Source organism: Emydura macquarii, unplaced genomic scaffold (genome assembly GCF_026122565.2).
Source record: "Emydura macquarii macquarii isolate MOO-44397 ecotype Brisbane River unplaced genomic scaffold, CSIRO-AGI_Emac_v2 contig_1119, whole genome shotgun sequence".
NCBI classification, from domain to species: Eukaryota; Metazoa; Chordata; order Testudines; family Chelidae; genus Emydura; species Emydura macquarii.
Genome location: NW_027131256.1, coordinates 2298861 through 2322959, shown reverse-complemented (window position 1 = coordinate 2322959; position 24099 = coordinate 2298861). Strand labels below are relative to the sequence as shown.

At 40.5% G+C, this 24099-nt stretch overlaps 1 protein-coding gene across 1 annotated transcript in view; it reads right to left on the bottom strand.

The window, feature by feature from the left end:
- SPAG17 (sperm associated antigen 17) overlaps window positions 1-24099 on the bottom strand; it is a 156131-nt gene that overhangs the window by 43474 nt on the left and 88558 nt on the right. Inside the window, exons 18-23 of the mRNA XM_067545964.1 lie at window positions 22168-22358; window positions 21730-21815; window positions 15847-16089; window positions 10329-10440; window positions 9505-9642; window positions 1424-1537 (exon numbers count right to left, since the gene is read on the bottom strand). Of these exons, the coding sequence (XP_067402065.1) occupies window positions 1424-1537; window positions 9505-9642; window positions 10329-10440; window positions 15847-16089; window positions 21730-21815; window positions 22168-22358 (884 nt within the window). The remainder of the gene's footprint in view (window positions 1-1423; window positions 1538-9504; window positions 9643-10328; window positions 10441-15846; window positions 16090-21729; window positions 21816-22167; window positions 22359-24099) is intronic.

Sequence of the window (24099 nt, the reverse complement as noted above, 5' to 3'; positions counted from 1 at the left end):
CGGGAAGACTCCTCCACTTTGAGAGAATTCACAGTTCCGAGTCATGTGTTAGAGAACCACCCCTTCCAACTTCACTTTTATTTTTTCTGCATCCCCAACCATACACTAATAAGGGCCTGATCCTGCTGCCATTGAGGTTAATTGTAAAACTCTTACTAATTTCAGTGGCAACATGATCAAGCAATAAAATAGTAGTTCTCAACCTTTGGAACAACTATACTAGTGTACCAGGTTAAAACACCAGATGAGCCAGACTAATGACCCCATGTGTTATCCAGTACCCTACCTCACATTACAATATTCCACTGCGCACACTTTATCCTGATATGGCTATAATTCAGTATGCTCTTGTGATTGTTAGACTTGGGACTTGGTCAGCACAAGATCCACTGATGAAAGATAGGCAGACAACAGTGGCATACTGAGACGCAGCATGGAGGCTTACAATTAAGGTAGAGTGGGGAACTTAAAGTATGTGTCACAGAAGCCTGAACACCAGAAATGGCATGCAAACCTGTAGCTGGGAATGGCTGCTATAAAGCAATCAGAATTACCATCATGTATCCAAAAGGACGTTCAATTGCTTAATAAGACACTTCTCTGGTTTTTAAAGCTTCAATGTGAGTCTTCACAATCCACTACAGTATGGATACTATTTTAGCACAAGATAAGTACTTTTTTTTTAGCAAATCATGGGAAAAATGTCACTGAAGAACTGAAACTGAATGTTTAGTCAGACAAATGATTTACCACAACCCACACACAGAAACATCTGATAAAACGTTTTCATAGTTTATGAAAAATGCTGAAATTATTTTCTGATCAGAGAAAGATTTCACTTTCAGGTATATGTTTTCAGTGACCTTTCAAATGTAGCAGAACCAAAAAGATTTTATTAGCTCTTGGTATTTTCTTTGTGGTTTATGAAGCAATTGCTTCCAGTAGGTGAATATGCTTATTGAACGTTTGAGAGAAATTCCTCATTATGTTTGCACAACTGTAACCTTAAGACCAGTGGCCTGACATAAGATGAGAATTTCCATAATCACCTATGTAAATTAACAAAAATATTATTTCTTGGAAAACCAAGAAGATTGCTTAGCAAATCACATTTTCTTTGGCTCAAACTAATTTTTTGGTTTTGCTAAGCTAGTTAATAAAAATACTTGGGATTTTCTCACTACACTGGTCTGTTTTCATGGAAGTAAAAAAGTGCAGAGAGCTCCTTCCATTTTGAAATTTGAATCATACGACATATTTGACAATGTAACCTCAGTTCAAGTCCTGGTAAAAACTGCCCACCATGTAGCTGTTGAAAAAGTCAGGGTTAGTTGCAACAGATTATTGAGCTAAAAGGCATAAAAAAGAAATAAGAACTCCCACTGTGGGCTCTCAGATAGCCTCTTCTGTCTGCTTGCTTTACCTGCTGCTTTTCCTGTAGCTCCATAGTAGCTCAAGGACAGCTGGATTCCATTTTCCAAGGTGGCTGAAAAAGATCCAAACTTGCTCACAGCTTTCTTTTGATTTATCAATTTTCCTAAAAACAAAAAAAATCAAGAAAAATGTAGATTTAGAGAGAAAAAAAATACATACAAGAATTGCTGAACTGTAATCTATTGGCTACTGTGTGCTCCACTACCTATTAGTGATTTGACTGCATAAAACCCCTACTCACAATGACAACCAGTCTCTGTGTTACTGGATCCAAAGGTCCTCAGGTTCCTTCTCCTACTCTGGATATGCAGCTTAGCTGACAGCCATGTTATTCGTACGTGAGCAGGGCTGGTTTTGTTACAGAGCCTACTTCATGAACGATGTAACATGCAGAGCACCTCAGTCATCAGCCTCACAAATTTTTCCAAATTCTTTATTAATTTGCTATACAGGATCCTTTTGCAGTTTAGGGCCAAATTTTACCCTTATATACATCAGGGTGAGTAAGGAGCCGCTCCACTGACTTCAATGAGTCTTTTGCCTGAGTAAATAAAAAGTAAGGACCTGCTGTCCTTAGTTGCACTACTGGATCAGACCATTGGTTCATCTACTCCATTATTTGAGCAGGGCTTATACTTAATTGTTTAAAGGAAGGAGAAACAAAATAAGATAAAAAATACTCCGAGCTAGATGTGAAATGCTGTATATTAATGGTAAAAATTCATTCCTGATCCCTGAAGCAACAAGCTGAAGTACTGAAGCATGAGATATGATCATACATCAGGAAGTATAATTATTATTCATCATAAAATTATCCAACACTTTTTAAAATGCAGCTGAAATATCTGACTATATGACCTCTTATTAAGATGAATTATATGATCTGTTCAATAGTATTTTTTTAAATGTTTTAAATTTGTTTTTAAATGTAAATACCATTAGCTTAATTGAATAATCCCCGTGCATTCATAAAATGGAATAGTTTAAAAAGACAGGAACAGTCAGCTTTTTCTGGTAATTATTTTGCTTAATAGTCTTCTATTATTTTAGTTATATATTTAGATTTTTTAAAAGTCCATATTCTAGCTTGTAGATGCATGTTGTCTAGTTTTATTACAAAAATTATAGACAGCTACAGTAACTGATTAAAAAATTCCACATCCATGCAAAACAGAAGGACTGAGTACTTTTCCCCATTTACACACTTCCAATCATCCTCTCCTCAAAATCCTGGAAAAACAGATAAGCAATCGCTGAAGGTCAACAGATGCAGGTTCTGTCAAACCAAGAGAGGAGAAAAACAGAATCAAGAATCCCGCCTTTCCAGCAACCTCCTTCTATTTAACCCATTAGGCTGCTAGCTCAAGTATCTCAATGGCTGTGTTCACATGGGAGAGAGGTAACTTTGAACTTTGAGCTATGACCCAAACAATATAGGGCCTTCTACGTCAAAAACCAGCACCTTATATTACAATCAGTAAAGAAAAGGAAACCAGAGATCATTATAGGAGGAGCTGGCAGTGCTGCAACTAATTAAGGTTGGCCAATACATCCCATTATAAGACCCTGTTTTCAGTTGAATGTAACTTTGTCAAACTTCAACTGTTTGGAATGAAGTTTTCCATTTTGGTGTCTGACTCAGGTTGAATAGCTTTGGAAAATTTCAGCCAAAACAGTTCAGCTGTTTTGGAGCATGAGGATAGGGAAAAATGCAGTCTTTCTGCCCAAGTTAAAAAATTCTGGTAACCTTTTCTCTGAGATGCTCTAACATTCCCATGCTCTGTAGCAGGGAATTGAAAACTGGCAGGTGTTGACTAATATATGCTGGCTAGCATATAAATATACTGTATCATATACATATATATTAGAGTATGCATTAAGCACCAATAACTTTAAGCACAAATATTATAACAGTGACACAGCCTAAACTGGCCTATACCATTTTCCTGTTTACTTATGAGCAGAGCAGAGGAGTCAAAGCTTGGGGGAATGGGCAGAGAGGCTGCTCCCACCTTGAATACACTCCCTTCCACAGCCTGGAATAGAACCCAAGATTCCTGAGTCTCACAATTCCTCTGCTGTCAGCAAATATCTGTGAAATCAACTTGCAAAGTGTTTAGTCCCCCTCTAATGCTGGTTCAGCTAGAGGATGACAAATTACTACTTGTATAAATTATTCTGTTAACTCAAGTGGGAGAGGTTTTTGTGGTGGATCTAAAGGTTCCAATCCTACTGATGACCCTTGTAGGTGTCAGTAAGTTGCCTCATGATGGGATTTCTGTTTTTTTAGATTTATTTTTTTTAAACATAGGAAATTATATTAAAAAACTATGATAAAAAAATTATTAAGATTGCAAAAGTTAAGCTTGCAAAAGTTAAGAAATGCCAGAATTAGGGCTGCCTTGCACCCCTATGTGCATATGCATTTATCACAAACTTTAATTACATGACCATATACTATTTTTTCCACAGGGTCCCTGCTTCATTCAGTACACAAAATAGTTCTCTGGGGATTAATCAAGGTTGTATAGTGAAGGAGATAGTTGTCTTAGGACCCAACTACTTTTTGGTGAAGTTGAAAGGTGTGTAGTGAATGAGGCAAGGTACAGAAAGGAGGATGTCATGGTTAAGGCAGCTGAATTCAGCTCTGGAGAATTGGATTCTATTCTTGCCCCTACTACAAAGTTCCTAAGTGATACTGGGCAAGTCACTTAAATCAAAGTTTTCAGAGTTGGTCACTGTTTGTTCATTTTCTGGGTAACTGATCTGAGACCCTGGGGTCTGATCTGCAGTAATTCTGAACCTTGCAAGCTCATAATTAGTTCATCAATTTATCAAATAAATTTATATGTATCAGCTCTGTCATTTTAAATGAAATCTCTACACACACGCAAACCACATGCACTGCTTTAGAAAAAAAAACAAATAAATATGTTTATTAAGTACAGAAAGTGATCATAAGTGATCATAAGCCAGAGGAATATAAATCAGATTTGATCAGGATGAAATAAAAGCAAATCGCATTCTAAACCGAGTTTAACACTTTCAGTAACCTTACGAAGTTAGATAATGCTCACCACAGTCTGGCTGATCTCCTTTAGCCAGGTATTCCCCCTGTGGACAGTCCTTCAGTTGCTTGATATTGTTTTGTAGATGGAAGTGGAAGAGAGAGAGAGCTAACAGCAAAAATGTCCCCCCCCCCCCTTTTCAACATGTCCCTTCGCCTCCCTCTGGGCCCCCCCCCTTTTCAGGATCAGGTGGCACACAATGTCCAGCATAGCTTCCTCCACTTGAGTCAGTGAGCATCCCCTTATCGATGCTTAGGCTAGTCCATTGCTCTTGGAACAGCTGGGTTGTTTTATGCGTGCCTTAGTGAGGTATGAACCACCTCTCTGTTTTTGGAGGGTTTTACATGGATCTGCCTCAAGCCATGAGACACATATTTAGGAATATTACATAGCAGAGCTTCATAACCATACAGATGACATTGAAACAAACATACTACATAACAATAATGCTCAGTATATGTTATGAGCATTCCAAAAAAATCGTACATGACTTACTTTGCATTAAGCAATACACAATTACACTATAAGGGTGAACATGAATGATACACAAATCACACTATAAGGGTGTACATGGGGTGCAGTGTGTCACATCTCCATGAATTTATCTAGTTCTTTTTTGAACCCTATTATAATCTTGGACTTCACAACATCCTCTGCCAAACAGTTCCCCAGGTTGATTGTGTGTTGTGTGAAGAAATACCTCCTTTTTTTGTTTTAAACCTGCTGCCTATTAATTTCATTTGGTGACCCCTAGTTCTTGTGTTATGAAGAGTAAATACTTCCTTATTTACTTGCTCCACACCAGTCATGATTTTATAGACCTCTATTATATCCCCCCTTACTTGTCTCCTCTCCAAGCTGAAAAGTCCCCGTCTTATTAATCTCTCCTCACATGGAAGCTGTTCCATACCCTGAATCATTTTTGTTGTCCTTTTCTGTACCTTTTCCAATTCTAATATCTTTTTTGAGATGGGGCGACCAGATCTGCATGTAGTATCCTTGAAATGAATCAAATTTTAAAAGCTGCTCATAAGAAAAGGATTAAATAAATTTGTAATATACCAGCGCCATCTACTGGTTACCAATGGAAGCAGCAAAGAAACTGAAAGCTAAAACTAAGCACTTGCTTTGCATGTGTCCAATAGGAATATGTGACTGGCTCCCTCATATGAGCGCTGAAACTAGGGTATATAAACTGAAGTCACCATGTTCTGAAGAGAACTGACTGAATCCAACACAAGAAAGTGCAGAATCCCAAGTGCGATTAACTGATGTCCAGCCCAGCCGCGTGGAAAAGAGTCTCCTCATCTCAATTTCAATTATTATATTTCCCTTTCTATTCTTTGACATAAAGAACCGTATTTGTTTTGCTGAGTCTACACTCTAGTGAGACTTCAAGTAACCATATTTTAGAGTCTAACTCCTTCATAAATCCAAGCAAATTGGCCTAAAAGAGATTAAAAACAATTACTTTAAGTGATTGCTTTTAATATTCTAAACTTGTCGCTTTTGGATCAATCCATTCAAACTTACTAACCACACTCTTCAAAGTGTTTTAAAGATATGTACACTCTTGGAAGTGGTGATAAATGTTCTGGGTATTAAAGAACTTAGAATTGATTATCATAAGTAAATGTAATAAGAAATCTTGATAATTTGCCTTGTTCTTTGATATAAGTGCTGAGCCTCAACATTAATCTGTGATAATCGCTTGCGAGAATGTATTGTGTGTGTAGTACACACAGTTGGTTTTGTCTAATTTGTGTGGTGAACTGTTTATTATATATTAATGTGGTTCTGGATGAATTAATAAATTGTTGGTTGGTTAAAAATAAGCAAGTGTCCTGATTTGAGAAATACTGTTCAAGTTAAAATTTGACCTGACAAGAACCCAGTGTTCAACTAGTAAGCTAATGCTCCCTGGACTCAATAAAAAGGGGTTATCCCATTTGATTTTATTATATATTGGTAAACCTAGCTGGTTAGAGTTCAGTTTTAAAATCTAACTGGCACTATGGCAAATTCATAAATTGACCCCTTTTCAGGCTTATAACTCTCAGCTAGACCTGAAGTCAATGGGAGCTGTATTTTGAAAATATAAAGTGCTATATAATGCTAAGTGCTCTGAAACACCAGATCCGGGATGTCTCTAATTGAGTACCACAAATTAGTGGGTATTTTTGACCTGGATCTCTCTGTGCCTCAGTCCCCCATCTGTAAAATGAGGCTAATACCACCCCCTCATCTAACAGTACTGTGAACATAAATTAATTAATTTTTGTGAAACACTCTGATACTATAATGATAAGTGTAATAGAAAATGCCATTAGGAAATTAATAATTGTGTTTTCAGAGCAGGGTTTGAACAGTAAATAGGTCCTGGGGCCACACAATGAACAATGAGTAGAAAACAATATTTTGAATAGCTGCTCATTAAGTGAACACTGTTCATCTTATACACTGAATGAAGCAGCAGCAACCTTAATTCTGGCATCTCCTAATTCTGGCATCTCCTAATTCTTAAGTGTTTAATAATGTTCTCAGTAATGTTCTTTTAATGTATTTGTGTGTGTGTAATAAATATAAAAAAATGAATGTTTACATATTGATATTGTCATTAACCAAATGCATGAACTGAAAGGTTAAAAGAATGCTTATCCAAAATACCTTAAATACTGCCTCATTCAGTGCATGAGATGGACAGTATTCACTTAATGAGCAGTTATTCAATATTTTGTTTTCTACTTATTGTTCAGTGTATGACCCCAGGCCTTATTTACTATTCAAACCCTGCTCTGAAAACAAAATTATTAATTTCCTAATGGCATTTAAATGGTTTTTCCCATGCTTTCTAGTGCTTAAGATTTTTTATGGGTTATATTTATATTATGGTATATGTATAATTCTAATAATCATTGGATCAATCTAATCTATAAAGTAATGGTGTTGTGTGGACTAGTTCCTTTGTTACATAGATGTGAGTTGAAATTTATGTAATTCATACCCACACAGGCATTGTTTACACTTGTGGCAGCATTTAGGATACATGTAGCCACATGCCACAGTGAAAAGCAGGCTGCAGGGATGTGTGAAAGGGAGGGTACGCAGGGGCATGCTCCTCCCACCCCCCCAATTGGCAGGGGCACAGAATTCCTCCAGGGACAGGGAGGGGAAAGCAAGGTCCTTCTGCCCCAGGCTGGAGCAGGTGATGAGAGCTCCACCAGCCCCAGAGCCACTGCAGGGGAAGTGGGGAGCCAGAAAGTGCCCTTCCAAAAGCGACCAAACTTTTATTCTTGTGCATGTCCCTGCAAGCTGCACCCACACTGCACAGTGTGGCATGCAGCAGTGAAAGGCTATGGCGGGGGGGAGCTGTTGGAGCCTTTCCTCATTGCCTCTCTCTTTCCAGAGCCTTCTCCCACTGCTGGAATCTTTCATTGTGGCTGGGAAAGGTTCCTGCAGTGGGAAACCACACTGATGGTGAGTCACGATGTGGGCATGTAGAGAGCTGTGTAGGGTATATACCCGAAGGTTCTGGCACATCTATACTTTACTCACCTAAACAGTGCTGCTATTTATACCCATGCTAGTTGGGTATGTAGTGTCTGTACTCTACACACCCCTGTAAGTTAGACATACCTTTAGAGTTGTGCTCGGTCTCCCTCTGGTGGAGGCTGGGCCACATATAGCGTTTATGAGCCTGCTATAGCCTGGCTAACAGACTAGGGAGTTTTAGTTCAAGCAGCAGAGACTTCGCTTTTCCTTCTTATAACTTACCCCTGTTGTTTCTTGGAAGAAAATGCTCTTTATCTACTGGTACTTGATTTCCTGTACTTATAAACTTTCCTAGAGGTCACAGGGATTGTCTATTAGTTCAAGCACCTGGCCACTAGGTGGAAGCACAGAGTGCAAAAAACCCAGGCCTACTGGTCCATGGGTGAGTCACCGAGCTCCCAACGAGGGTGGAATAAGTGGATCACCATTGGGGATCACAAGTGCCGCAGGAGGGGGCTACATTCGGATACTATTCCAGAGCTGTAGGCTTCTGTATGGTTTCATTTGCACAACTATGAGAGTAACACAGACCAAAGGGGAAATATAAAACTTCTCACACTCCACTGATCATGACACCTCTACTGGTATGTCCTCCTCAGACTCATTCCTTTCCCCCCCGGTGTCTTCTCCTCTGCCTGATATTCTTATTTTCCCTTCAACCCTCTCTTAGTGGCCAGTGTCCCTCCCCTTTAGTTCCTCTCTGTTGGTTGACATCACCTCTGTCCCTCTTCCCACTCTCTCGGTGTCTCATTTCCCCTCCACGCTGCAACAGAAACTTCAGTATGGGTAACAATTACTTCCCACAACACTTTCCCTGCCTCTGTTCACAGCAGAGTGGGCAGTAATCAAGCCAGCCAACTGGCCCTGTAGACAGTCATGCCTAGATCCTCAGGTGCACTAGAACTCTGATCTGCACACCTGAGGGGGTGAGGGTAAAGGTTGTTGCATGCCATCTTTTTCAAGGTTGCCAAGTGTACTTCAGCCCCTCACAAAACTTAGGGCTACTCTACTTTAGGCCAGTTTGTAATGGCCCCCTTACCCCAGTGAGGATCACTGAAGAGCACCTCTACAGCTTCTTTGGGCTCCAAATGGGATGCAGTGTAGGCATGCATCAGGCCAATGAAGTTTCAAGTAAAGTACTAGCCAGAATAATAAAAGCTACAACACAGTACATTCACTCTACTTATTCTGTTGCATTTGATGAGTGGCATTGGTAGCAAGTTAACTATTCAGCATCTTACAGAAAGTGAAGCTAGGCATTCACTCAGGCTTTGATTTCCTTCCAGGAGAGCACATCTATCTATTTTCAGCTAAACTGACTTTATTCACCTGGTATTGTAAATAGGAACTGAAATAATTCTTTCATTACTTGCTACTTGGTCTTGCCTTGCGTCCAATTACCGGACTCTCTTAGACTATTACTCTTTAGCAGTGATGGTGACCTGCTGACCTGGTTCACTGTGCTGTCCTTCCAAAGAGTTGCTCGTTTCTTGTGCTTCACCTTCTCTCAGGCTTTTCTTGGGGTCTGTGATGTGAACGAAGAAACTGTGGTGATCCTTTACCACCTTCACTTTTACCAAAGTTGTCCCTGAAAACAATGAAATACAACCATTTGTAAGCGGCTTTCTGTTGTGCTTGCAGTTACAGAGTGGTGATGCCAATAAGTCAAAAACAGAAATTAGTTAAGGTGGGCCAAATTGCTTAGTAGGAGTAATATTACAAAATTAAGAATAGATTGAATATCAGGAAAATCTTCCTGGTAGTGAGATCTATTAGGATGTGAAATAATCTTCCAAAGGAAGTTGTAGACGCCCCATTTCTTGGGACATTTAAATTCAGACTGGACAAATCACTGGGGCATGTAATGTAGTGCATTGGTTGCCAATGGGTGGATAAACAGGACCTAGTTAGTTTCCATTTTGAATTTTCAGATTCTCTCATTGTCTGCCAATTATAAAAAATATGCCAGCAAAATATCAACATTATGATAATACAGAAGAACAGTGCAATCAAAAACTATTCTTCAAGCTGCCTGAGAAATAATTAATTTAATACAGAGATGTGAAAAATAACTTTATTATAACTGAAAATAGTCTTAGAATTCTGATATTAAAGAGCAATGATCTAATCAGTTCTACAAACATAATACTTTACGAAGTTCTCAAGCAGTAGCCTTTAAACAGTGTCCTTTTTCACGAATATTGTTTGTGATTGCACAGCTGCCCCATCAAGAAATAATAAAATGGAATGAAATATAAAGACAGGAAGGCTCACCTTTTTCAAATTTTATCTTTTCTGCTTGGATCTGTCCTCCGTCACTAGGGAAAAGATATTGACTGGTCCCCGAAACTTGAATGAGATCCTCTCCCACATTGTAGCCAAGAAACTGGAAAAAGAAATTTCAGACTGTATGTGGATTGGAAAGGCAAAAGGCATGATGGAGGAATATGGAAGTCAAGCAAGATTGCTCTCTTCTGGTTATTTTTTTTGTTCAGTTATTCAATACTATTATACAGTGATTAATATGTAGAATTGTTAGATCTGGGCATAGGAAATAGTAGCTTACTTACACTGATACCACATTCAAATGTTCTGAACAAACTATGGGGAAAATTATTCTCTATTACACCCACACATAACTCTATTATTATTAATGGGGGTGTCTGGTTACAAGGAAAAGCAGAATTTGGCCCTACATATACATATAAAAATAATTTCTTCACTGATATGCAGTCATCCTTGGGGACAGAGAATGGTAGGTTGGTTGTTCGCTCATCAAGTAACAGGGAGGAAAGAGAAAATTTGGCCAAGTACACTGAGAAAAACTATTACTCTCATGAAAAGAGCCATATGATCTTCTTTAAGATCCAGATGAAACAGAGAGGACTTTGGTTTTCAAGTTCTTACACAAAATATCCATGAATACTAAAGAGAATGGAGCTTGACTTATCTGCAATGAAAGGCCTACATTGACTTAGCAGGGATTTAAGTCTATGGCTGTAGGAGCGCTAGACATTCAACATCTGATACTTAGTGTATGTCTACACAGCATAGTAAGCTTGGGTCTGTGTGACCTGCACCTGCAAACTCAAGCTTTCCAAGCCCACACTTCAGCATCCACACTGCACTGGAAACCCAGGCCTCATGAATGTACTGGCCTGTCTATGTTGCGACATGCAGACCAAAGTCAGAACTTCAGCTTCTTTGGGCATATGCCATCATATTGCAGGGTTCCTGGTACCCTTGCCAGCTCTAGGGGTTGGTTCATAGCTGCTTATGGGAGAACTTACCTGTTCATCCTGTGGGAGCTGACCGTAAGTGTTTTGGATAGTGTTAGCCTACAACCATGTCCAGCCAAGACATTTTGTGTCTGCATGCTCCCAGTAGATGCAGCTATCAATGTTTCTCCTCTTCAATCTGTCAGTCCTATTTCAGAAATCAGGCAGAGTATCTCCAAAACACTGGTGGATATTTAAACGGCAGTTTTTGACCGGCCAAAGGCACCTCTAAGAGGCATGTGACCAGCTGAAGTCACATGCCTGTTGCCTTAGCTGCACATTCCCCATGTGTAGTCTGGCACTTCCGGAGCAGGGCCACAAGCAGACTGGTGGGAACACATTGTCATACGAACCTGGGATGACCAGCACTGGCTCCACAACTTTTGTGTGATCACTTGCCCCAACCTTCCAGCATCATGACATTCACATTAGGGAAGCCATGCAGCCCCAGAAGTGTGTAAGAAATAGCCATCTGGAAGCTGGCTACCCCAGACAGCTACAGGTCTGTGGCTAACCAGTTTGGAGTTGGCAAATAAACAGCAGGGATTGTTGTGGCCGAGGTTTGTGAGGCCCTGAGGAATGCAATGTACCCCAGAGATGAGCATTACAAATGTTCCTGAAATCATTGCTGACTTTGAGAGAATGTGCTTCCCAAACTGATGTGACTCATGTGCCTAGAACAGTGGTTCTCAACCTATTTATCACTGTGTGCCGCATATGCAGCTTTCTATGCGTTAGGAGGGTGGCATCTACACAATATGTATCTACTGCCAATATGGCCATGAGGATGTCACATGGGCCACAGCTGTGTGCTGATCTGTCTGCAAGTGGCCTGCAGGCCGTGGGTTGAGAACCACTGGCCTATAGCTTGCCCTCCAGAAAGAGCGTGAGTACATAAACTGCAAAGGGGATTACTCCACCGTTATGCAAGTCCTGGTCAACTGCAGGGGCAGATTTATGGACACTGACAAGGTGCATGATGCCAGGGAGGTCTGGAGATCAGGATTTTACCTTCATGGAGAAGCTGGGACATTAGTCCCACTGAATGACATTGCTATAACTGGAGTCACTGTCCCTACTGTTATTCTAGGGGATGCTGCTTAACCCTCTGTTGCCCTGGCTTATGAAACCTTATCCTGATTTCAGAGGACCTGGCAAAAGACGGTTCAGCTACACACTCAGTAGCTGCAGGATGGGGGAGGAATATGCATTTGGCAGTTTTTGTTGTCGGTGCCTTCAAAATCGTTTGGATGCCAGTGTCTCAACTAAGTCCACATTATCGGGGCCTGCTGTGTTCTGCACAATGTCTGCAAGGACAAGGGGGAAACTTTTAGCCAGGAGTGGACACAAGACACTGAATTGGTACACACAGCCATATAGTGCACCCATCATGATTGGTGCTGGATCCAGACACATCACAGAAATCAGAAATGTTTTGTTTGCCTGCATAATAGGTTTGCACAGTCCCATGCATGAGGGGGAATGAAAAGGTATTTGAAATTGTGAAGACAGTTTTTACATTTTTTATTGCGACATTTATAGAGAATGAGCATGTGATGACATTATTACATTTTATGCACTTTTAACATTATGTGTAATAATACTTGCTACTGTAGCCTTGTGTGCAAATTCAACACTTTATTTTACACATTTATTTACATATCAATGTAAGAACCAGACAGGCAAGACCAGCTACAATCAAAACGTATCACACAATAACCAAACTCAATATCAAAACACTGAAAGGTGCCTGTTACCAAATGACATGGATAGTTATTTCTGGGTGTTCTCTGTTCCTTTATTCTCCTTAGCCTTTCTGGTGCATTTTACATGTGAGGGCTGCAACTGGACTGGAGTGGATGAATGTACAGGGTATATTGTCTGTTCCGTGTACTACCGTTTGTTGCCTGTGAGATGGTCCAGGCAACCACTGATTTGTCCCAAGGCTGAATAGTCTGCAGCACACAATACCATGGAGAGGACTCAGGATGTGTGGCTGGAGCAGGAGTTAGAGGTGGCAGTAAAGCCTGCAGTCTGGCAGTCATAAGCGCAAGTAATTGCTTGAACAGTTCCTTCTGCTGCTCCTGTCTTCCTCCCTCAGCCTGGGATCATGCTCCATGAATCTCTCCACTAATCTCTCCTCGTGCTGTGCAGCCTCTCTCTTACTTCCTTCTGAAACTCAGTCTGGTCCTTCTGGAAATCTACCTGCTGGTTTATTTTATTTAGAATCTGTCTCATCAATTCATCTCCGACTCTCTTTCTCTTTGCCCGCAGAAGGTGGGTTCACTACCCCAGGCCCTTGGTGCTATGTGTTTGTCCTGCGGGGCTGGAAGGGCCTTGAAAAGAAAATGGAAGAGCACATTATTGGCTGTTTTAATTCAAGGTAAAAATGATACTTTTTATCAATGGGCTTTATTTTATTCACACAAAAAACATTGGCCAGTTCAGATGACCTTTGCAGTAGCCCTGAAAGCCATCACACATCCGGGCATGATACACATACAAAATTCAGCAGAAATGATCTCCATATCCTCTTCAATTTTGTAGTGGTGTGTGTGGGAGGGATTTCTGAGGTGTCTAATTACTATGGTTTTTCAATCCGTTCAGACAGGGCAAGTTCTGGATACCATTGATGTTCAGGAGGTCTCTGAGTAGAAGCCTGAATGTCTGTCCCAGGCCAGCAGAAGACAGCCATCTCTCTATGCTAAGAAAATACTTAGGCATCTAGTGACTGACCAGCACATTTTGAAATGGATGGAGCTCGTGAATTGCAGAGGCAGCCCTAAAAAGTATGCCCTGCCCCAGAATATAATCAACCACTTTGAGCTCCTATTTAATGAGAAGTTCGCTTTCATCATCTGCCATCAATGGATGAAAATTTGTGGTAAAATCAGCAAGATATTATGATAAGTTGTTATGAAGGTGCCATCCCTGCTCAGCAGACTGTCTTGCACCATTGTAGCCTCAGTAATTGATACAGTTCCCGGAACCCATTTATATTCCCAGTAAAAGAGGCAGGAAGACAGGGAGTTCCAAGAGGTGCTGTTGGAATCTTTGACTTTGAGGTAGTCTTCAGCTGCTTGATTTGCTCTCTGCATTGTATAGCTGTGTGGTCAGTCCCCAACGCTGCCTGCCAGCCAGCTTTCTAGACATCTCTTGTGTTCTTGCTGAAGTTGAATATCTTGTGCGCCTTGGATCAGAGGTTAACCAGAATCTATCTGTGCTCCTCTGGCCAGCTAGAAGCACACTTGATGCAGGACTTCTTCTTAGTGCTGGCCATAGCTAATCCATGTGAGGGCTAACTGTATTTCCAGCTGAGCATTTTATGTGGAGATGAAGGGTTAAACGCTGAGCAGCTGTATTTGAACCAGGAGTTTGCTTTGTGTTCCTGGGAAGGGAGTGAGAAGTTTTGGGATGGAAGAGCTGGGAAGCACAGCCCTTGGAGATTTTGGAATAGCATTGGAGGATTCTCCAGAGCCGAGTCTGGTGACCTGGACTTGAACTGTGTCCATACTGCAAAATGCCTGGGCTTTGATCCACGTGACAGTGGGCTTTGACCCACCACCCTTGCAGAGATCAGGAGCCTGAGACCAGAGGGGTTCCTGGCCCAAATCAGACTGATTTCTATGTGGATGAAAGTGAGGCTTGGTTTTAAACCTAAGTCAGAGCCCGTGGTTAGTGCACTGTATAGACATACTCTTAACGTGCTAAGCCATTCCATTCAGATGCTCAGCCATAAATTGTGAAGAATTAGAATAGTGGTCTCAAGCAAATTCAGACTCAGTTATTATGTCCCTGAAGTACTATTTGTGGCTCTGCAGTTCCACTATTCATTTGGTGTCATAAATAGAATTGACACCCTCCAAGAATCGAGGTGGTCAAATTCTGCAGGCATAAGCAGTGCACAGGGGTTTTAAACTGTCTGGAATTAACTGTGGAGAATTCTCCATTTGCAAGACATCTCTCTGCCAGTGTAAGGAACAGGAGGACATGTGTAAGGAATTCTGAGGACAGGTCAGGGTTAAGAAAGGTAGGAAAACTCCTCTATGCCCTATCCTCCACTGAGGACTAACAGCTGTCAGTTAGGGCGACAGTCCAAACTTGGGACAGGTCCAGGCAGCCCTGAATCAGGGAGCTGCAAGGGGGTTTCTGCGGTCCCTTCTCACCACTTTGTCACATCAAGGCCTAGATATTTGAAGGGGGTATCCTTCCATGGCACATATGACTTGTGGGGACAAAAATCTAATGAACTTGTACTCATGTTCATTTCACATGTACACAAAAATCCAAGATGAAAAAAGAACAGTTCAGTTGTAAAAAGATGAGATGTCTAAACAGTACAAAGAACTCTGTCAGAAAAGGGTCAGCTGCTTAAATGATGGAGTTAAACAAAACTCACTAGGGTTAACTTGTCCATGACTCCAGTTTCACACTTGGACGATAGCTCTAATGGAGTCTGGACAGTTTAAACAGCTAAGCTTTTTCTAATATGATTATGTAATGTGACTTCTCACCTCATAAACTTTCTCAGAGGGTGGAGCTGGGGTACTAGGCTCCTCCAGTTCAGGGGTTTTTGCTGGCTCATCTTTAGACTTCTCCTTGGTAGATTTTGCTTTGGACCCCTTGCTATCTTCAGGTACTGGTATCTCCTTGCTCTGTCCTTTCTTTTTACCACCTGACTTTTCTTTCTTCTCTGCTTTCTTTTCTTCCCTTAGTCGTTCTTCCTCTAATAGTCGATCATTCTCTTCCTTCCAAGCCTATTATAAAAAGTTAAGAATTCAGGTAATTATGGTCCTGTTTTTAATCACAAGATGTTTACTGTCCTATAAAAAGCTCTCCCCATATGCAACTTTAATTCAGCCTCCTAAAATGGCTATGCATTTTGACACAGGGTAAAAATTCTAAGTAACTTGAAAGTCAATGGGATTATGCAGAATATTTAGCATTTTTATAGAATGTCATATGTTCAAAGCAAAGCTCTCAAACTCAGCTGCAGTTGTTAGTGCTCATAACTTCTGCAAATTAGGCATCAAGTAGCTCAAGTTGGGCACCCAGAAAATGAGTTAACTACTAAGGTTTGTACTTCATATGACACTGCATTGCTGGTTATCTTGCAGATAGTACATTACTTCAGGGAATTCAAAAGCATGTTGAAGAAGAAGAATGTCCAAGCGATCTTGTCTGAGATCCTTTGTGTCTCATGAGAAAAGGAAGACAGATGGCAAAAGATTCTGGAAGTGAAATGCTGGCTAGGTAAGTTGTGGAGGGTTTTGGTTTTGTGGAACATTGGTCAGCCTTCTGTGGGAAGAGGGATCTGTATATTTTGACCTGTATATAGTCTCCATCTCAGTAGAAGAGGGACCAATCTCCTCGTAGGACAGGCTGGCTAGAGTAGTCAGGAGAGCATTAAACTAACGACAAAAGGAGAAGGTAAAAAGAGGGAAGATACGAGTATTCAGTTAGCACAAAATCAGGATGTTGAGAACAAAATTAATCAGGAAACTGATGGAAATGAATAGAGGAATGTCTTTAATTGCCTATACATCAATGCTAGATGTCTGGGTCACAAATAAGAGGAATTGGAATTTCCCATTTATGAGCATAAATTTGATCTAGTTGGAATTAATGAAACCTGTCAGGATTTTTCCCATGATTGGAATGTTAAAATCTATGGTTATAACCTATTTAAGAAGGATCAAGTGTGGAAAAAGGGATAAGGAGCGGCACTGTGTCGAAAATAAGAGTCCGAGTCACTGATAACTCGGAAGAAAATGATTTTGAATGCTTATAGATCAACATCCTAACATATAAAGCACAAGATGAGGTATTACTTGTCGTCTGCTATAGACCACCAAATCACACTATGGAACAGGAAGACTTTAGCAAAGCTTTTGATACGGTCTCCCACAGTATTCTTATCAGCAAGTTAAAGGAGTATGGGTTGGATGAATGAACTCTAAGATGGATAGAAAACTGGCTAGATTATCGGGCTCAACAAGTAGTGATCAACAGCTCAATGTCTAGTTAGTAGTTGGTAAAAAGCAGAGTGTCCTAGGGGTTGGTGCTGGAGCCGGTTTTGTTCAACATCTTCATTAATGATCTGGAGTATGGAGTGGATTGCACCCTCAGCAAGTTTGCAGATGACACTAAGCTGGAGGGGAGTGATAGATACCCTGGAGGATAGGGATAGGATACAGAGTGACCCAGACAAATTGGAGGATTGGGCCAAAAGAAATCTGATGAGGTTCAACAAGGACAAGTGCAGAGTCCTGCACTTAGGACAGAAGAATCCCATGCACTGCTACAGACTGGGGACCGACTGGTTAGGCAGCAGTTCTGCAGAAAAAGACCTGGGGGTTACAGGGGACAAGAAGCTGGATATGAGTCAACAGTGTGCCCTTATTGCCAAGAAGGCTAACGGCATATTGGACTACATTAGTAGGAGCATTGCTGGAAGATCGAGGGAAGTGATTATTCCTCTCTATTCGGCACTGGTGAGGCCACATTTGGAGTATTGTGTCCAGTTTTGGGCCCCCCACTACAGAAAGGATATGGACAAATTGGAAAGAGTCCAGTGGAGGGCAACGAAAACGATTGGGGGGGGGGGTGGAGAAAATGACATGAGGAGAGGCTGAGGGAACTAGGCTTGTTTAGTCTGCAGAAGAGAAGAATGAGGGGGGATTTGATAGCAGCCTTTAAGTACCTGAAAGGGGGCTCCTGGGGGGATGGAACTAGGCTGTTCTCAGTGGTAGTAGATGATAGAACTAGGAGCAATGGACTCAAGTTGCAGTGGGGGCGGTCTAGGTTGGATATTAGGAAAAACTAGGTGGTGAAGCACTGGAATGGGTTACCTAGGGAGGTGGTGGAATCTCCATCCTTAGAGGTTTTTAAGGTGCAGCTTGACAAAGCTCTAGCTGGGATGATTTAGTTGGGATTGGTCTTGCTTTGAGCAGGGGGTTGGACTAGATGACCTCCCGAGGTCCCTTATAATCCTAATCTTCTATGATTCTATGAACAGGATGAAGGGCTCCTTACACTCATATCTATAATGTATAGGAAAAAATGCTGTATGATCTTGGAGGATTCAGTCTGAGTGACATATGCTGGAGGTCTCATCCTTGGAAAATATCCTTGGAATTTCTAAATATTATAGATGACAATTTTGTAACTTAAAAAGCATTACATTCAACACGGGAGAATTCTATATTAGACCTTGTCCTAACAGATAAAGAGGAACTGAGCACAGAATTAAAAATTAATGGTAATTGAGGTACAAGTTCTCATGACTTGATCACACTTACAATGTGCAAACAAAATAAAGTCCAGACCAATAATATATATACTTGGTGCTTTAATATGGCCAATTTCACAAAGCTGAAAACAATTATGAGCCAAATCAGCTGGGAGGAAGATTTTAATCAGAAAAATGTGAGTGATAAATGGGAACTGTTTAAGAACACTTTACTAGATGCCTAAAAAGCCACAATCCCACAATTGAGGAAGATGGATGTACTGGTTAAAAATATTGACCTGGTTTAGAGGGGAAACGAAGGCAGGTGTAAAAAAAATTAAAAATAACACAACAAATGGAAAAAAGGGGAAGCTGATAGTAATGAATATAAATCAGAACCTAGGAATTGTAGAAAATTGAGAAGGGAGGCAAAGAGACATAAGAAATCCATGGCTTGCAGAGATAAGGACTATATAAAGGAGTTTGTTAAGTACTTGAGGAACAAAAAAAAATCCTAAAAATGGTATTGGTCCATTACTAGATAGGTAAATTATCACCAATAATGCAAAAAAGGCAGAACTGTTCAATAAATATTTCTGTTTTGTATTAGGGGAAAAAAACAGTGATGTAGTCATATCATGTGATTACACTATTTTCATTCCACTAGGATCTCTGGAGGATGTCAAACAGCAGCTACCAAATTAAGATAAAATTTTAAATCAGCAGGTCCAGATAACTTACATCCAAGAATTTAAAAGATCTTTCTGAGGAGATTGTTGTACCATTAATGTTGATTTTCAATAAGTCTTGGAACATCAGGGAAGTTCCAGAAGACTGGAAGAAAGCCAATGTTGTGCCAATATTTTAAAAGGATGACTAGGGTAATAATAGGACTGCCAGTCTGACATTGATCTCAGGCAAGATAATGGAGTGGTTTATACCGGACTTGATTAACAAAGAATTAAAGGAGAATAATACATTTAATGCAAATCAACACAGGTTGATATCTTGTTTTGATTAGATTTCAAGTTTGGTTGATAAAGGTAAAAGTGTTGATGTAATATACTTAGACTTCTGTAAGGCATTTGATTGATTGATTTCATTTTGATGAAAAAACTAGAAAGATACAAAATTTACATGGCACACATTAGATGGATTAAAAGATGGCTAACTGATACGTCTCCAAATGTAACTGTAAATTGGGAGTCATCAACCAACAGGTGTGTTTTGAGTACGGTTCTGCACGGATCAATCCTTGGCCTTATGCTATTTAACATTGTTATTTATGATCTGGAAGAAAACATAAGATCATCAATGATAAAGTCAGCTAATAGCACAAAATTGTGGGAGTGGTAGATAATGAAAAGTACAGGTAACCGATGCAGACCAACATGAATCACTTGGTAAACCACGAGCAAATAATATATATTTTAATTGGCTGAATGTAAATGTATACATTTAAGAACAAAGAATGTAGGCCATATCTTGAGAAGCAGTGACTCTGAAAAAGATTTGGGAGTCATGATGGATAATCAGCTGAATATGAGCTCTCAGTGTGATACCGTGGCCAAATGGGCTAATGGAAACCTTAGATGCATAAACCAGGGAATCTTGAGTAGAAGTAGAGAAGTTATTTTGTCTCTATGTTTGACACTGGTGTGACCACTGCTGGAATACTGTGTCCGGTTCAGGTGCTCATAATTCAAGAAGGATGTTGATAAACTGGAGAGAAACTCCTCCAAAGAAGAGCCACAAAAATAATTGAAGGGTTAGAAACATGCTTTATACTGATAGATTGAGCTTTTTGAGTCTATTTAGCTTAACAAAGAGAAGGTTAAGGGTTGACTTGATTAGTCTATAGGTATCTACATGGGGAAAAATATTTAACAATAGACTTTTCAGCCTAGTAGAGAAAGGTATAACATGATCCAATGGCTGAAAGTTGAAGCTATACCAATTCAGACTCAAAATAGGCAACATTTAACAGTGAGAGTAATTAACCATTGGAACAACTTACCAAGGGTTGTAGTGGATTCTCCATCACTGACTATTTTTAAATCAAGATTTTATGTTTTTCTAAAAGCTATGCTCTATGAATTATTTTGGGGTAAGTTCTATGGCCTGTGTTATACAGGAGATCAGACTAGATGACTACAATGATCCCTTTTGGCCTTGGAATCTGTGACTATATGTACTCCAATATCTGTATTTGAAAAATACAAAGCACTAGACAACTGATAAATAAATAAATAATAATAATAGTTATATGCTGTAGAGGATATTTCAGCATTATCCCTTAGGGGAAGGACTAGATGTGGCATAAGACTATTGTGATGAATGCATTGTAAATAAGGCCCTGTGGAAAATCGCAAGTTTTTTAAAAATTTCACAGGATATGCATGGATGCTAAGTCTCCCCATCACCCTGAACTGCTACGATTTTTCCAAGAGCAAGGAGGCAGAAGTAGGTATCCCCATTTCCACCACCCCGCTGAGGCCTCAGCTGCTCAGGGTGGGGAATGTTAGCTGGCTGGTCCCCCCGCAGAGGAGGGCAGGGAGGAGATGGCCTGGCTATCCTGGAGAGTAGGAGGGACAATGGGATAGGGCCAGGGTGTCTCACTACATGTCACCAACCATCTGGCACAGCCTGGCCAGAGGCAGGGATTAGGGCTCACCTCACTCCTTGCTCAGCTCTGGCTGCCACTTTTTATTTGTTCAGTAGGAAAAGAGGGGCACAACATGTGGTGATTAGGAGCCACAGGCTGGACCCCCACAGCGGCCCCTGGCAGATTCAAAAGAGCCATCGCAGCACTAGCTGGTGGGGAGCTGAGATTGGGATCTGCCATTTGGAGTATGAGCAGGAGTGTGTGTGTTGTGGGGATACCTCTGTTTTGGTGGGGGGAGATCAAAAGGTGAAGGGGCCCTGCTCTGGAAGGAGGATTCGGGAAAGACCTGATTCCACAGCTCAGAGCATGAGCAGGTGTTTGTGGTGGAGTCTATCCCACCCCCCAACCAGGATAGGCCCCCTCCCACGCTCTAATCTTCCTGCCAGGGTAAGGCCCTGTCACACACTCTGATGCCCCCTGCCAGCCAGGCCAGGCCCCCCTCATACATTCCAATCCCCCAAATGGGGAAGGACTATTGGATTTTTGTTTTTCTTGTCTCACCTTGAGGGAGCCTTCTCTGATAAAAGGATTTTTTTCTGGAAGTTCTGGTGTGACCTCTGCTTTACTGTCTGGTCTTGATGAACTGCCTTTGAGAAATGAGAGGGGAATAATAAATATGTTGCCGAAATAAAATAAAATAAAATAAAATAAAATAAAATAAAATAAAATAAGGCTGGCTCTGTGCAAGTGTCAGGATGGAGTTCCTGTATAAAATCCTTGTTTCTCTGGCCGGAAGGTTAGAAGGGCAGATACAAATATTAAATAATAATAACTGTGAAAAACCAGTGTATTACAATTAAATGGCAAAACTCTATGTTAACTCAAAGTTAAGGTTATTTGGAGGTATGTTGTTCCCTTGCAGAATGGTGAGTTGAGTAAAACTCACATTTTTGAGGGTTGGGAATCAGTTTTCTGGGATAAAAATGGAAAGACACCAACTTTTTGTTTTCTTAAGAGATCCAGCTTTTTTGCTAGTCGAGGCAAAAGATGTATCTTCAGGAGGTCTCTCTGCCATGGTTTTAGCTAGTTTAAGGGCCTCCAGTTCCTTAGCCATTTTTTCTTCCTGGTATTTGGTTTCTTCCTTTGTGACCCAGTCTTCAATTGAGTTGGCCACCAGTTCCAGATAATTTCTGAAAAGAACCATATTCCTTCTATTAACAATGAAAATACTGTATTAATATGGTGTTGGATCAAACAAGATCTTTTTCATACTACCTTTCACTAGAGACAGTCTTGGTTCTTCAGCTGCTATTTGAAAACTTTATCATAATCTTTAAGAGTAGGGTAGAGATTACTAAGGTATTTTTTTTTTTGGTATGGGAATTTTTACCTTTGCCTTATTGATCTTTGCTCACTACATTTTATGTTTAACATTTTAGTTCTCTTTTCTGCAAAAGCATCATTTGCCAAATAAAAACCAGCTAGTCATAAATCATCGAGTCATTCATCTGTAACAAGAATCAGTAAGAGGAGTCAGAATCTTGATTCCCCCCTCTCACTAGTTTACAACCAGTGTAATTCCATTGATTTCCTATACCAGCCCTTAGAATTTATGTTCACTTAACCACATTCTGCAAATCTGAAGCACCAAATTCTAATCAAACTTATACAGACACATAAAAGATGGAACAGACCCTCTAAATTGCTGTAAGATAAGTGGAAAATTTAAACAACACAACTCATCCTGAGGATGGAAGCAGAATCTTGCAGACTGTGGGGTCATGTAAGGCAGGTTTGAAATAAGATCATTCATTATATAAAACTTCTCAAGGAACATGTCCAATCTTGCCCCTATACATTCTATCAATTTAGTAAGGGTGAGAATAGATTTGTCTCAACTGATCTTGAGGCCTAGTAATGAAAACAGCTGGACAACCATGTGAATATCTCTGGTGACCTGTTGTGATGTGTGCCCCCAAATCAATTCAGTTGAACTGCTACCATTGAGAGCCATTTGGTAAACACCCTTGGAGCTGTTAAGAGACTGAATGGTAGGACTCTGAATTGGTACTGAAGGCCATTGACCATGAAACATAGATATTTCCTGTGAGCTGAATAGATTGACACATGTAAGCATCCTGCAAATCACATGTTGTGAACCACTTCATGGGATATAGAGAAAGGATTATTGATGAAAGAGCCAAATTTGAAGTGATAAATGAACTTGTTGAGATGTCTGAGATCTAATATAGGATGCCAACCCACTTTCTTCTTCAGAATGAGGAAGCAGTGGAAATAGAACACCTTGTTGCAGAGCTCTGGAGGCACCATCTTTATTACACCCTGCTGAAGAAGAATCACTCCCATGAGAAGAATCCATGAAAAGGGAAAGGGTAGGGTGTGCGTAGTTGGCATGGGTTGCAATTATATTGACTATCCTCGCTGGATGTTCTAAGACACAATGGTCGGTAGTAATTGCAATCCAGGAATCTGCAGAAAAAGAAAGGAGATTGCCAAATGGAGGGGAGAAGAGGTACAGACCCCTGCAGATTGGTCCAAAAGTCTTGACTGCAGCATCAAACCTACAACCTTTGCCTGATGATGAACATGCAGTAACAGTAAATGAAGGAGGACCTCTTTTCTTCTGGAAATATGGTCCTTTCCTGTAAAATTCAATAGCCCTTTGTTGGCATGAATTCAAGGGTGATGGAGGCCCTTCCCTCAAGAAGGACTAAGTTCTATTTTGCTTCCTCTTCTGGAATGGGATAGGTAGAAGCTGAAGTGTTGCTCTTGAGTCTTTTAAAAGAGTAAAACATCTCATAAGCCTTTGAGAGTTAAAAAGAACATAGCCCTCAAAAGGAAGGTCCTCAGGTGTGGCCTGGATTTTTTCTGGAATGCCTGATGACTGTAGTCATGATGTTTTGCTCACTG